Source organism: Phyllobates terribilis, unplaced genomic scaffold, assembly GCF_046119375.1.
Source record: "Phyllobates terribilis strain yellow unplaced genomic scaffold, ASM4611937v1 Scaffold_5__5_contigs__length_657084704, whole genome shotgun sequence".
Lineage (NCBI taxonomy): Eukaryota > Metazoa > Chordata > Amphibia > Anura > Dendrobatidae > Phyllobates > Phyllobates terribilis.
Window position 1 is genome coordinate 223,092,998 of NW_027362765.1, and position 16,288 is coordinate 223,109,285.

Here is a 16,288-nt window from a genome sequence, read left to right on the forward strand (position 1 = left end):
GTGTTTTCATTGGCTGTAAGCCATAATAATCAACATTAACAGAAATAAACACTTGAAATAGATCACTCTGTTTGTAATGACTCTATATAATATATGAGTTCCACTTTTTGTATTGAAGAACTGAAATAAATTAACTTTTTGATGATATTCTAATTTAGTGAGATGCACCTGTATCTATCAAAAAAGACATTATAACTCTTATAATCATAAATGCCAAGGTCAGACATTTTCATAAAGCATTTTCTTTTATTTAACAAATAAATTAATTTACACGTGAAACAAAACCCAGTGGAAAAAGTGGATGATGAGAGCAGCACAGGAAGCGTAACACTTGCTTCAGACAAGCATTGTATAAGATTCTGCCACGTTAATGACCGTTATCTTCTTAGACGGGCTGTAGTGCTGAAGGAACACAATCCACACCGACCACTATAATGGCTGAGGCTCATCTGCTCCCCATTCAGGTTTTTTTCTGTTGATACGACAAGTTAAAAATACCATTTATTATACATTAATCACAACATTTACCATAAGATTTTTTCGTAGAGGGGATCCTCTAGAACATACGTGTCAAACTTTGGCCCGTGGGCCAAATCTGGCCCGCTGGGAGGTTTTATTTGGCCAGCGACACCAGAACCTATGTGGGGCCATTATTCTTTATGGAGGACCATGTGGGGCCCATAAATCCGTATTGAGGACTATGTGGGGCCCATTATTCTGTATGGAGGACTATGTGGTGCCCATAAATCTGTATTGAGGACTATGTGGGGCCCATTATTCTGTATGGAGGACTATGTGGGGCCCATTATTCTGTATGGAGGACTATGTGGTGCCAATTATTCTGTATAGAGGACTATATGGTGCCCATTATTCTGAATGGTCGGCCCTCTGTGTGTTTGAGATTGACATCCTTGCTCCAGAAGGACTCTCTTTAGGTCCCCACATTAATTTGTTGTGCATATACAGTAGTGTTCAAAATAAAAGCAGTGTGTTCAAAAACACAAGTTAAAGAAGTTGTCCACTACTTTTCCATTTATACCCTATCCTAAGGCAACATGACCTCGTCAAGTATTTTAATATATGCAAACTGTCCCATGATCGCTGGAATGCGGTAAATAGGTTCGGCACCATAGTAAGAGAAACATGCCCATATCATGATGCTTGCACCACCATGCTTCACTGTCTTCAGAGTGTACTATGGCTTGAATGAAGAGTTTGGGGGTCGTCTGACGAACTGTCTGTGGCCCTTGAACCCAAAAAGAACAATTTTACTTTCATCAGTCCACAAAATGTTACTCCATTTCTCTTTAGGCCAGTTTATGTGGTCTTTGGCAAATTGTAGCCACTTCAGTACATGTCTGTTTTTTAACAGTGGGACTTTGCGGTGACTTCTTGATAAGAGATTAGCTTCACACAGGCATCTTCTAACTTGAGACTGTCTTTGATCATCCTGGAGCTGATCATTGGCTGAGCCTTTGCCATTCTGGCTATTCTTCGATCCATTCGAATGTTAGTCTTCCGTTTTCTTCCACATATCTCTGGTTTTGCTTTCCATTTTAAAACATTGGAGATCATTTTAGCTGAACAGCCTATCATTTCCTGCACTTGTTTATACGTTTTACCGTCTTCAATCAACTTTTTAATCAAAGTACGCTGTTCTTCTGAACAAGGTCTCGAACGACCCATATTTCTCAGGCTTTCAAGGAGAAATGCATGTACAACATGTGCTGGCTTCACCCTTAAATAAGCGCCACCTGGTTCACACCTGTTTCTTCACAGAATGATTGACCTCACTAATTGAACTCCACACTGCTATTATTTTGAACACACCCCCTTACAATTAATTATTAAAATACACAGACTCAAAAACATGCAGATCATGAATGCTGAGTCTGTTGGTTTTCTTAGAATCTACTGCACCAACTGGTAAATTGTTTGACATGTGGTAATATAATTTATACCAAGAACAGTGATTAATCTGGTTAGTCATATTGGACTGCTATTATTTTGAACACTACTGTATCAGTATTGTGCCATCATTTCCAACTCTTTGCTGTTTTTGGACCCTATTAGCAATTATTTGAGAACGCACTTCCGGTTCTGGTCTACGTTTGAAAAAAAGGACTCCAACCTGAAATTAAAGGAGAAACGCCTACATTTTGACGAAGCAGATGGAAGACAGGTGAGACAGGCTATCTAACTGTGGGGCTGCATCTGAGGTATCACTGTGTCTGGACACCAGCGAGGGAAGGATTAACCACTGGTCGCCCTGATATGCCAGCAGAAACCCCGGTACATGTGAGTTAATGGGAGTTTCTTGGTCTAAGTTACCTACTACTATCTGTAGGTTATTACTATATGATCTCTTGTTGTTTTAGGACAAGGAGGGCTCTAAAAAACCCACAACGTCATCAACCCCTAAGAAAAAAGGGAAAAGATGCGCCATCTGTAATCTGAAGCTAACGGACACATATGGGAAGCAATTATGTACCGACTGCATTGCCCGAGTAGTCAGGGATGAACATTCCTCCTTCATGTCGGACATAAGATCCATAATAAGAGAGGAGGTTCAAAGTTCAGTCGCAAATATGATCCCCACACAAACTTCCCAACCCGGGAAGAAGAGACCCCGGTGGGAGATAGAATCTAGCTCAGAGGAGGAGGAAGAACTATCAGTTTACTCCGATCCTGAACAGGATGAAAGGGAGGGATCTATTTCAGTTTCCTCAGAAGAAAGGAAGAAATATCTCTTTTCTTGGGAAAACACTGAACCACTTTTATCGGCAGTAAGGAACACTATGAAAGTGGAAGACACCCTTCAACCCTCCTCAGTACAAGATAAAATGTTCGGAGGGTTGAGAACTCGTATGAACATAGTATTCCCTGTCAATAATCACATTAAAGCCATGATTTTAGAGGAATGGGAGGAGGTAGAGAAAAAACTAGTAATTCCCAGAAGTTTCAGATCCCGTTTGCCTTTTGAGCCAGAGGAAATCAAGCTGTGGAAGGAGATCCCAAAGATTGATATTCCAATAGCTAGAGTAGCAAAAAAGACATCGATCCCCTTTGAGGACTCGTCATGCTTAAAGGACCCTATGGACAGGAAGGCAGACAACCTCCTTAAGAAAACTTGGGAAACTGCAGCTGCGGTAATTAAAACAAACATCGCAGCAACCTCGGTAGCAAGATCCATGATCATTTGGTTGGAACAGTTGGAAGACCATCTGAGGAACAAAACTTCCAGAGAGGAGATCAGAGACTCCATCCCTTTAAGAATGACAACAGAGTCTATGGCCGACGCCTCAGCCGAATCAATTAGGTTTGCTGCGAGAAATGACGCATTATCTACTGCAGCCAGGCTGAAAACCTGGTCTGGAGATAACCAGTCCAAAAACAAATTGTGCTCCATCCCCTTTTCTGGCCTCCGAGTGTTCGGTCCTGTTCGAGATGATATGCTGGAAAAGGCCTTGGACAAAAAGAAGGGATTTCCAGAGGAAAAACCCAGGAAAATAACATCCTTTCGGAGACCACGTCCCCAACAGAGATCAGAATACACTGGAAAGGGAAAATCGGGTAGAAGTAGGAATACCTTTTCTGGTACAGGAAATAGCTCGCGTAGACAATGACGCCATGAGAGTAGGAGGGAGACTCCAACATTTTCTGGGAGCATGGTCGGGGGTATCCAGCAAGCCATGGATACTCCAGTTAATTGCAGATGGGTACAAAATAGAGATGGTAAAAGTTCCCCAAGAGAGATTCCATCTAACGACTGCTCAGTCTCCACTAGTCCAGCAGAGATTACGGACAGATGTCGGGAAGCTGTTACTTGCAGGCATAGTAATAACGGTGCCAGTGGCCGAACAGTTTTCGGGGTACTATTTAAACCTGTTCTCGATAAAAAAGCCAGGAGGCGATTACCGCACAATTATAAATCTAAAGTCATTAAACAAATCAGTGGTGTACAAAAAATTCAAAATGGAATCCATCAGATCCACGATTCCCCTGGTCAGAGAGAACATGGTGATGTGCACGTTAGACCTCAAAGAGGCTTACTGTCATGTACCCATTCATCCTCACAGCCAGAAATATCTAAGATTCGCATTGAAGGACGGGCAGAACATATAACATTATCAGTTCAGCTGCCTCCCGTTTGGTCTCTCCTCGGCCCCACGCATTTTCACCAAACTTGTAGCCGAGATTATGGCGTTTCTAAGAGAACAAGGAATTCTAATTGTCCAATACCTGGACGATTTCCTACTAATCGCAGACTCTCCTCAGCAATTAAGAGCCAGTTTATCCTCACCCACCTTATTTCTGAAGAATCTAGGTTGAATTATAAACTGGGAGAAATCAGATTTGTTACCGGGAACAAGAAAGATGTTTCTAGGGATTCTTCTTGACTCAGAACGACAGATGTCTTTTCTTCCAGAAAAAAAACGAACAGATCTCAAAGACAGAATCATCGTTTTCAGGAAAAACTCGAAGGTGATAATCAGAGAGTGCATGAAGATCCTGGGTCTGATGACAGCCTCCATACCTGCGGTTCGGTGGAGCCAATTTCATTCAAGGCACCTTCAACATCAGATCCTAGGATCCTGGAACAGGAAGCTAGAGAGTCTGGACAAGAAGATAACCTTGTCAGGAACAGCAAAGAAATCTCTGAAGTGGTGGAGTTCAAGAACCAACCTGGAAAAGGGAGTTATGTGGAAGTTGATCCCCTTCATCACCCTTACCACCGACGCAAGCAGCAGAGGCTGGGGAGCACATGTGGAAGATCAGTACCTACAAGGTACCTGGCACGCACAATACCTTCCTGGATCATCGAACCTAAAAGAGCTCCTAGCAGTCTGGAAAACCTTGAAGGCAAGTCAGACGGATCTGAAACATCAACATGTCAGAGTCCTGTCAGACAATATGACAACCGTGGCCTTCCTCAAACATCAGGGGGGGGGCAAGACATCACCAGCTGCAAGCCTTAACGAACAAGATTTTTCAGTGGGCAGAAAAAACAGTACTTTCAATAACAGTGATACATCTGAAAGGGTCTCAGAACTCGGTGGCCGACTTCCTCAGTCGAAAAACCTTACAACAAACAGAATGGGAGCTGAATTGGGAGGAGTTCCATCGCATAGAACTCAGATGGGGTTCCCCTCAAGTCGATCTATTTGCCACCCGGAAAAACGCAAAAACAGAAAAAAAATTCTCCCGAAACCCAGGAGACAGACCAGCCAGAGTAGATGCTCTGTCCCAGAAGTGGGACATGGACCTGACTTACGCTTTTCCTCCTCTACCCTTAATTCCACTAGTGTTAAGAAAGATACAGGAAGATCGGTCCAGGGTAATAATAATCTTACCCTTCTGGCCCAAGAGGAGCTGGTTTCCTTTACTGAAGAGGATGGCCCTGGAGGATCCAATTATTCTACCAGAAAGACAGGATCTACTCTTCCAAGGACCGTTATACCACCCCAAGGTAAAATTTCTAGAACTTTCAGCCTGGATCCTGAAAGGAAGATCCTAAGGTCCAAAGGACTCTCAGACGCGGTAATCTCAACAATGAAAAATAGTAGAAAACCTGTAACATCAGCAATCTACACAAAAGTATGGAAGAAGATTTGTACACTATACGGGGAGTCTGCAATGGAAAATTCAAGTCCTAACATCCCAGAGGTATTAGAATTTCTGCAGGCTGGTTTTGACAAAGGTCTAAGACTTAGCACTCTAAAGGTGCAGTTGCAGCTTTAAGTACTTTTATGGACTTCCCCCTAGCACATCATCCTTGGATTGAGAGATTCATGAAAGCCACAATGAGAATGAGACCGACAGTAAAAACTCATATCCCCCCTTGGGATTTGAATGCAGTCTTAAGTAATCTGTGCGAACATCCTTATGAACCCCCTCGGAGAGGCAAGTGAAAAATTCTCTCCTTCAAAACAGTTTTTCTAGTGGCTATAACCACAGCAAGACGCATTGGGGAGATACAAGCATTCTCAATAAAAGATCCCTACCTAAGGATTCTGGACGACTGTATCATCCTCAGACTGGATCCAGCATTCTTGCCAAAGGTAGTAACACCTTTCCACATGAATCAAGAAATAGTTTTACCCTCGTTCTGTCAGGACTATAGAAATGAGCAAGAACTAGCCTTTCATTCCCTAGATGTCAGGAGGGTAGTTCTTCAGTATCTAGAAACAACAAAAGACTGGCGAATTGACTCTAACCTGTTTGTACAGTTTGCAGGTAAAAACAAAGGGAAAAAGGCTTCAAAAATGACTCTGGCAAGATGGGTCACATCCGTGATACATCTAGCCTATTCTTCAGAGGGGAAAACATCTGCAGGTAATATCAGAGCCCATTCTACCCGTGCAATGGCCACATCATGGGCAGAACGAGCAGGTGCATCTATGGACCAAATATGTAAAGCTGCAACATGGACAAGTTTAAACACCTTTTGCAGACACTATAAGCTGGACATTCTGTCTAACCAGAAAATGGCTTTCAGAAGGAAGGTCCTCCAAGCTATAATCCCTCCCTGAATATATACTCTGGTAATCTCCTGAGGGTGCTGTCAGGAGGGACGTCCTGGAAGGTGGGCATTAGACCTGCCGGTAATGGGGTTTCCAGGAGTCCCTCATGACAGGACCTATTATATTCCCTCCCTTATATTCCATTCTTAACATAGATAGAAGGAAGCTAAATAAAATAGCGTTGCATCCATCCTGGTGTGGTACTTGGAAAATCACTGAAGGTATGGGTGAGGGGGGGGGGCCTTTTAAACTCCTCTGTGTTTCCTGTCCCTATCAGAGATATGAAGGACGTCCTCCTGAGGGTGCTGTCATGAGGGACTCCTGGACACCCCATTACCGGTAGGTCTAATGCCCACCCTCATCAGTATTTCATCAAAACCAGGAGTGTAACATATAGAGAAAAACTATAATTGAAAGATTGACATCTGTTCTGTGTTTTGGAGACATTCCTGGTTTTGGCATACAAACACTGATCAAATATCACTGATGTCTGAATGAGGCCTTAGAGTCACATGTTACATTTATTTATTATTTATATAAATGAGCAATGCAGCCATCTTAGGCTCCTTTCACATCAAGTTTGAGCCTTTCTTCAGAGGTATACATTTCATTTTACCAATTTAAACAGAAAATCTGTACATTATGTGAAAGGATGCCAATTCAATAATAATATAGATTTTTACTGCATCCCTCTGCATAGATTACCATAGTGTACTACTCAATGCCATTCCATACCGATCCGGCGTATAACAAAAAAAGGTGAATTGGACTCTATGGAAATGTTCAGGGCACGCACTGAACGTAGTTTGTAAATGTTGTGAAAACACAGCCTTTGTTGGACAAGATCAGGTCAGGATTTTAGCCTCTATAGTTAAACTAGAATGTTCCCTGAAAATGTACAGATAACAATCAGAGATCCTGAAAACAAACAATACAGTTATTAAACTTTAATTACATATTTTATGCTATGGAAAATTCTCACGTCTATTTCAGTGGGGCAGAAACAATTTAAATCAAATATAGTGTGGGGCAGCCGACTGATCTTTTAGTATAGGTGTCACTAATAGGCTATAAATCGGCATGGTGCACTACACGTATCTATAACTGCCACTTCATACAAACCTCATCTGTCGGAATCTGTAATACTAAGCCACCACCCGCCTGATTGATGATGTGAGTGGTTGTTCATCAGGATTTGGGCCTGTACTGCTCCCGCCTGGCACGGAATTACAGCGACAGACAGGAGTCAGAAGACCGCAACATCTGAGTTCACATACGCCTGCATTGAATAGAAGCACTTCTCCCTTGTATTACATGGTGCTAGTTTCTTTCAGCAGTGCAGGAGTTAATCTGCTCAGCTTTGAGTCTCTGTAGCTTCTATATGGAAGGTCTCAGCTGTGCAACATCAGCCACTCCCCTCTCCTATATAGTCTCGGCTCTGGCAATCTGGGATTGCCAGTGTTATGTATTGTACAGCCGGATGTGGAGTGGAGTGAAGGTGTTGGTGTTCAGTAGAGGCGTTTAAGGAGAGTTTTTCTGTGACTGTTGCTTGGAGTTTTGGTTGTGTGCATAGCCCTATCCTCTTCTATTTTTGTTTACCTTCCTAATCCCTTCGGTGTTTCCCATTGTTGTCTGTGAGTGCATATTTCGTGTGTTTGGTATTTTTATTTGTCCCTGTATGTCCTTCCTTGTTTGTCTTGTTTGTATATATACATACACTATTCCTCCCCACTTTCCTGGGTGGGGGAGAGGACAGATAAGGGCTGATTCAGGAAAACAGCAAGGTACGTGGCCCCAACATCTTCACCATCTGAAGTAACCCGGGGAACAGGGATAGATAGGGCGTCCCTAATGTTAGGGACAGGGTATGTCCTGGGTTGTCAGACAACAGCAACATGACAGTAACACTGGCCCATACTATTTTTTGATCCATCATGTATCCTATTACTGCTCTGGCTGGGCAACTGCAGCAGTTCAGTCTAGAGGTGGCAGATGTTTGCTCTGCTGTTTTGCAGCAACCGAACATGTCCGGTTTGGGGACCGCAACTCACAATCAATCTCTAGTGGAGCCCAAGGTCGCTATGCCTGACAGTTTCTCTGGGGGGCGTGGTAAGTTTGTGGTCTTCAGAGAAGCCCGTAAACTATACTTTAAGTTGCAGCCTCACTCCTCTGGTACTGAGGAGCAATGGGTGGGGATCATAATTTTGCTCTTCCAGGGTGACCCACAAGCCTGGGCATTTTCTCTTCCAGACGACTCTGTCGCTACGGACAGTTGAGGAATTTTTTCAGGCGTTAGGTCACATATACAATGACCCTGATTGTGTCTCCCTGGCCAAGACACTACGTCAGCTTCGGCAGGGAGACCGGCTGGCAGAGGAGTATTGCTCCGAGTTTCGGAGGTGGTCCGCAGACACTAAGTGGAATGACCCCGCACTCTGTAGCGAGTTCATTCAACGGTTATCAGTAAGGGTAAAGGATCCTTTTGCCCTACATGAGTCCCCGGTCTCAGTGGCGCCGGCATGTCCCTTGCCATCAGGGTAGACCACCAGTTTTGTCAAGAGACGTAAGGAGACACTTTAGAGTCAAGGGAATCTGGGACACAGTCTATCATGGAACCTATACAGTTGGGGGGGGCACATTCTGTAGGTGCAATGGTAGTTCGGAGTAAAGGTGGAGTGTGCTTTTTCTGTGGTGGAAGGGGTCATTTTGTGGGTACGTGTCTTTCCATATCCCCCCGTAAACAGCAGCCAGAAAACTAAGGAGCCTGAGTTGTGGAGAGGTTTGCAAGCGGGTATACTTATTTCCTCCTTTGGTAGATCTCAAATTTTTTCTACCGGACGAGTTCCATTTCAGAAAAGAGAAGGTGGTCATTTCTGCTTTTCTGGACAGTGGGGCGGGGGTTAATTTGATCGACGCCTTGTTCGTCCAGGCCAACGGCCTCAAACTACAAGTGTTATCTAAACCAATACCCATTATTGTTATTGACACTGCACCCTTGACCCAGGGGTATTTTACTCAGTTGGTTCAGATGATGCATCTACAGGTAGGGGCCATGCACTCTGAACTTATAGACTGTTATGTGCTAGAGAGCCTGCCCTCTCCTGTGGCTCTAGGATTACCCTTGCTTACGTTACACAACCCTGTGGTAGACAGGCAGACTCGGGAGGTGGTTAAATGGAGCGACTATTGCCAGGTACACTGCTTGGGCACCCGGCTAGCCAGGGTGGATACCCAATCTCGGCCTGAATACTTGTCTGACTTCGGGGATGTGTTTTCAAAACAGGGGTGTCAGGAACTTCCTTCACACGATCCTTATGATTGCGCCGTTAACCTTATTTCCGGGGCTAAGTTGCCAAACAGCAGGTTATACATTATCTCTGGTGCAGAGAGGCAGGCCATGAAGGACTATATCATTGAAAGTCTGGCAAACGGTCATATTAGACCGTCTTCATCTCCCGTGGCTGTAGGGTATTATTTCTTTCTCAAGAAAGTTACAGAGGGTTACGCCCTTATTTAGACTTTTGCAAACTTAATCGGTTTGTTGTGATCTACCTTGATGACATTTTAATTGATTCATCTGACCTTGAGTCACATTAGTTTCATGTCAGGCAGATCCTTCAGATACTCAGGGACAATAAATTATTTGTCAAACCGGAGAAATGCATGCTCTCGGTTCAGGAGATCCCTTTTCTGGGTTATATTTTGTCGTCCACCGGCTTTCGCATGGATCCTGTGAAAGTTCGGGCGGTACTGGATTGGGATCGTCCTGACAACCTAAAAGACTTACAAAGGTTTTTGGGTTTCGCCAATTACTACCGAAAATTCATAAAAGGTTTTTTCGGTGGTGGCCAAACCTTTGACGGATATGACCAGAAAAGGAGTGGACTTTTCCAATTGGTCCAGTGTGGCCCGGGAGGCTTTTGATACCTTGAAAAAACATTTTTCTTCTGTGCCAATGCTTATACAGCCTGACGTCACTTAGCCATTTATTGTTGAAGTTGATGCGTGTGAAGTGGGGATGGGGGCTGTGTTGCCGCAGGGTGCATCTCCTAGCAAATGGCAACTGTGTGCATATTTTTCGAAGAAACTATCATCTGCTGAGAAAATTATGACATCAGTAACAGGGAACTTTTGTCAATTAAATGGGATTTTGAAGAGTGGTGTCATTTTCTGGAAGGGGCAGTTCATCTAGTCATGGTAATCACTGATCATAAAAATCTATTGTATTTATAATCTGCTAAGCGTCTGACACCTAGACAGGCAAGGTGGTCTCTATTCTCCGCCAGATTCAACTTTTTCGTGACGTATAGGCCAGGGGATAAGAATGTTAAGGCGGATGCCTTATCCCGTTGTTTTCCTGGGGGAGGAGATACCGTATTTTTCGGACTATAAGACGCACTGGACCATAAGACGCACCTAGGTTCTAGAGGAGGAAAATAGAAAAAGAAAATTTAAGCAAAAAATGTGATCATGATGCCCTGTTAAGGGGGTGGAGGTCTGCTGCTGACACTGGTATTGGGGTAATGTCCCCCCAATTCTGTTAATATCCCCCATCCTGGTATATATGGCCCCCTGCTTCCTGTAATACGTGGCCCTAATCCCCATCCTGTTATGCATGGCACCCCAATCCACCATCCTGGTATACATGGCACCCCAATCCCCCATCCTGGTATGCATGGCCCCCCTCATCCCCATCCTGGTATGTATGGCACCTTCATCCCTCTTCCTGGTATTATGGCACCCTTCATCCCTCTATGTATGGCCCCCTTCATCCTGGTATGTATGACACCCTTCATCCCTGCATGTATTGCCCCCCTCATCCTGGTATGTATGGCACCCTTCATCCCGATATGTATGGCCTCCCTCATCCTGGTATGTATGGCACCCTTCATCCCGGTATATATGGCCCCCCTCATCCTGGTATGTATGGCACCCTTCATCCCTGTAGGTATGGCCCCCCTCACCCTGGTATGTATGGCACCCTTCATCTCTGTATGTATGGCCCCCCTCATACCTATTCCTGGTATGTATGGCACCCTTCATCCCTGTATGTATTGCTCCCCCCTTCATCCTGGTATGCTTGGCACTAGTGATGAGCGAGTATGTTTTGTTAACCCTTTCGCCGAGTATACTCGGGCGAGCACCAAGTATTTACAGCATGCTCGGTGATATGTTTGAATCACTCCCGTGTGCATGATTTGCGACTGTTTGACAGTTTTAATACATGTGAGGAATGTCTGCTTCTTACACATTCCTCACATGTATTAAATCTATCAAAGAGTCACAAATCATGCACACGGGAGTGATTCAAACATATTACCGAGCAGCTGTAACTACTCGGTGCTCGCCCAAGTATACTCGGTGAAAGGGTTAACAAAATATACTCGCTCATCACTACTTGGCACCCTTCATCCCTGTATGTATGGCCCCCCTCATCCTGGTATGCTTGACCCCCCCCCTGATCCCCGTCCCGCTGCACAAGAAAAAATAAACAATCATACTCACCTCCTGTCTCCTACAGCGCTGCGTCCCGCTCTGCTGCCGACAGGGTTCACACTGTGTGAGCCGCGCATGGCGTGACTGCCATGCGCCCTCTCACAGTGATCTGCTGTGCTGGAATAATCACTGCTCCCCACGCCGGCACTGTGTGCGTGGGGAGCAGTGACCATTCATTCTCCCTAATAGCATGCACACTGTAGCCGCTGCTCTGCGGTCAAGTGTGACATGTATGAATATTCACTACAATCCACTCCCATGGGAGTGGTGAATATTCATGGAGTTTAATAGCGGTCACACATGACTGCAGAGCGGCAGCAGGAGCCGCGCTACGGCTACAGTGTGCGCGCTATTAGGGAGAATGAATGGTCACTGCTACCCACGCACACAGTCCCGGCGTGGGGAGCAGTGACTATTCCGGCACAGCAGATCACTGTTTGAGGGTGCATGGCAGTTACGCCATGCATGGCTCACACAGTGTGTACCCTGTCGGCAGCAGGGGGACACAGCGCTGGAGGAGAGAGGAGGTGAGTATGATTGTTTATTTTTTTTGTGTGCAGCGTGATGGGGATCGGGGCGAGGGGGGGGAAGGGGACAAGCATACCAGGATGGAGGGGTGCCAAGCATACCAGGATGGAGGGGTGCCAAGCATACCAGGATTAGAGGGGCCAAGCATACCAGGATGAGGGGAGGGCATACATACAGGGATGATGGGTGGATACCAACCAGGAATAGGTATGAGGGGGGCCATACATACAGGGATGAATGGTGCCATACTTGCCAGGAGCCACGCTGCAGGCACAGTGTGCAGGCTATTAAGGAAAATTAATGGGCGTGGGGAGCAGTGAATATTCATTTTCTTTAGTAGCAGGCACAGTGTAGGCTGCAGAAGGCGGCTGCTGCCTCCTGTGCCTCGCTACTCCGCTGCTGTCACTCTCCCTACTTCCCCCACCACCCACAGCCAAAGTATTTATGTATATCGGACTATAAGATGCACCCCCCACTTTCCTCAAAAATTTTGGAGGAAAAAAGTGCGTCTTATAGTCCGAAAAATACGGTAATTGTGAGCCGTTACCTGTACTAAAGAAAAGAGTAGTTATTGCTGCTATAAGTTCTGACCTCGAGAAAGGGGTTATAGAGACTCTGGGGGACACCCCGGCTGCCTGTCCTTTAGGTAAACTGTGAATCTACGTCTTAAGATTATAAGTGAACATCATGATTCGGTCTTAGCCGGACACCCTGGAAGTAATGACACCACAGATCTCCTTACCCGGTGTTTTTGGTGGCCTAGGGGCCCATCAGGATGTTTGGGAGTATGTCACGGCCTGTAGTGTGTGTGCACGTTCTAAGACCCCTCATACTCTTTCGTCTGGGTCTCCAACCATTGGCAATTCCCAATAGACCTTGGAATCATTTATCAGTAGACTTCATTACTGATTTACCAGTATCTGTATATAATACAGTTATTTTAGTAGTGGTGGACAGGTTCAGCAAGATATCTAATTTCATTGCGTTATCCGCCTTACCCAACGCCAAAACCATGGAGCAAATTTTCATCAAGGAAATCGTAAGATTACATGGGATTCCTACCAATATTGTTTCTAACTGGGAGGTGCAATTTATTTCCAAGTTTTGGATAGTGTTTTGCACTCGGTTAGGGATCCGTCGTTTTCTTCGGCTTTTCATCCACAGTATAATGGGCAGTCTGAATACGTTGACCAGAATCTTGAGATTTATCTTAGGTGTTTCGTGTCTGTGAATCAGGAGGATTGTGTTACTTATTTACCTCTAGCTGAATTTACGGTAAATAACCATTGTGATGAGTCTACGGGTAAGTCCCCGTTCTTCGGGGCCTATGGTTTTCATCCTCAGTTTTGCTCGTTTAATAGGAATCGCTCCTCAAGAATACCTGAAGAGGAAAATGAAAATTTTTCATCATCTACAGTGGTGGCCAAAAGTATTGGCACCCCTGCAATTCTGTCAGATAATACTCAGTTTCTTCCTGAAAATTATTGCAATCACAAATTCTTTGGTATTATTATCTTCTTTTAATTTGCTTGCAAGGAAAAAACACAAAAGAGAATGAAGCAAAAATCAAATCATTGATCATTTCACACAAAACTCCAAAAATGGGCCAGACAAAAGTATTGGCACCCTCAGCCTAATACTTGGTTGCACAACCTTTAGCCAAAATAACTGCGAACAACCGCTTCCAGTAACCATCAATGAGTTTCTTACAATGCTCTGCTGGAATTGTAGACCATTCTTCTTTGGCAAACTGCTCCAGGTCCCTGATATTTGAAGGGTGCCTTCTCCAAACTGCCATTTTGAGATCTCTCCACAGGTGTTCTATGGGATTCAGGTCTGGACTCATTGCTGGCCACCTTAGAAGTCTCCAGTGCTTTCTCTCAAACCATTTTATAGTGCTTTTGGAAGTGTGTTTTGGGTCATTGTCCTGCTGGAAGACCCATGACCTCTGAGGGAGACCCAGCTTTCTAACACTGGGCCCTACATTATGCTGCAAAATTTGTTGGTAGTCTTCAGACTTCATAATGCCATGCACACGGTCAAGCAGTCCAGTGCCAGAGGCTGCAAAGCAACCCCAAAACATCAGGGAACCTCCGCCATGTTTGACTGTAGGGACCGTGTTCTTTTCTTTGAATGCCTCTTTTTTTTTCCTGTACACTCTATGTTGATGCTTTTTCCCAAAAAGCTCTACTTTTGTCTCATCTGACCAGAGAACATTCTTCCAAAATGTTTTAGGCTTTCTCAGGTAAGTTTTGGCAAACTCCAGCCTGGCTTTTTTATGTCTCGGGGTAAGAAGTGGGGTCTTCCTGGGTATCCTACCATACAGTCCCTTTTCATTCAGACGCCGACGGATAGTACGGGTTGACACTGTTGTACCCTCGGACTGCAGGGCAGCTTGAACTTGTTTGGATGTTAGTCGAGGTTCTTTATCCACCATCCGCACAATCTTGCGTTGAAATCTCTCGTCAATTTTTCTTTTCCGTCCACATCTAGGGAGGTTAGCCACAGTGCCATGGGCTTTAAACTTCTTGATGACACTGCGCACGGAAGACACAGGAACATTCAGGTCTTTGGAGATGGACTTGTAGCCTTGAGATTGCTCATGCTTCCTCACAATTTGGTTTCTCAAGTCCTCAGACAGTTCTTTGGTCTTCTTTCTTTTCTCCATGCTCAATGTGGTACACACAAGGACACAGGACAGAGGTTGAGTCAACTTTAATCCATGTTAACTGGCTGCAAGTGTGATTTAGTTATTGCCAACACCTGTTAGGTGCCACAGGTAAGTTACAGGTGCTGTTACACGAATTAGAGAAGCATCACATGATTTTTCAAACAGTGCCAATACTTTTGTCCACCCCCTTTTTTAGGTTTGGTGTGGAATTATATCCAATTGGCTTTAGGACAATTCTTTTTGTGTTTTTTCATTGAAGACAAATTAAATGAAGATAATAATACCAAAGAATTTGTGATTGCAATCATTTTCAGGAAGAAACTGAGTATTATCTGACAGAATTGCAGGGGTGCCAATACTTTTGGCCACCACTGTATTACGTCTGTGTGGCAAGGGGTTCTTAAAAATTTGAAGATGGGGTCCAAATATAAGAGAGTGGCTGATCGAAGAAGTGTAGTGGGTCCGGATCTGTGTGTTGGTGACTTGGTGTGGTTGTCCTCTAGAAACATTAAATTGAAGGTTCCCTCTTGGAAACTGGGTCCCAAGTTAATCAGTCCTTACAAGATTGTGGCCGTCATCAATCCTGTAGCATTTCACCTTGCATTGCCACCTGCTTTTAGGATTCATAATGTGTTTTACCGGTCGTTGCTCAAAAAATACGTTGCGTCCTCTGAACTATCACCACTGTCTCCATCTCCGGTCTTGGTTGATGGAACTTTGGAGTTTCAGATAGCTAAGATCATGGATTCACGCTTGGTTTGTCGGTCCCTTCAGTATTTGGTATATAGTTATGGTCCTGAAGAGAGGATGTGGGTACCATCATCTGACGTCCATGCAGTTACGTTGGTCTGGTCCTTTCATATGGCACATCCTGATAAACCCGACTCTGAGCTTCCGGAGGTCCCTCATAGATGGGGGGGGGGTACTGTCACGTATTTACGGCAACAGACAGGAGACAGAAGACTGAGGGTCTGAGTTCACATACTCTTGCATTGAATAGAAGCACTTCTCCCTTGTATTAAATGGTGCTAGTTCCTTTCAGCAGTGCAGGAGTTAATCTGCTCAGCTT

At 44.6% G+C, this 16,288-nt stretch overlaps 1 protein-coding gene across 1 annotated transcript in view; it reads right to left on the reverse strand.

The window, feature by feature from the left end:
- Positions 1-285: 285 nt before the first annotated feature.
- GHRH (growth hormone releasing hormone) overlaps positions 286-16,288 on the reverse strand; it is a 33,669-nt gene continuing 17,666 nt past the window's right edge. Inside the window, exon 6 of the mRNA XM_073681167.1 lies at positions 286-472. Coding sequence (XP_073537268.1) covers positions 430-472 — 43 coding nt within the window. The 3' untranslated portion in view covers positions 286-429. The remainder of the gene's footprint in view (positions 473-16,288) is intronic.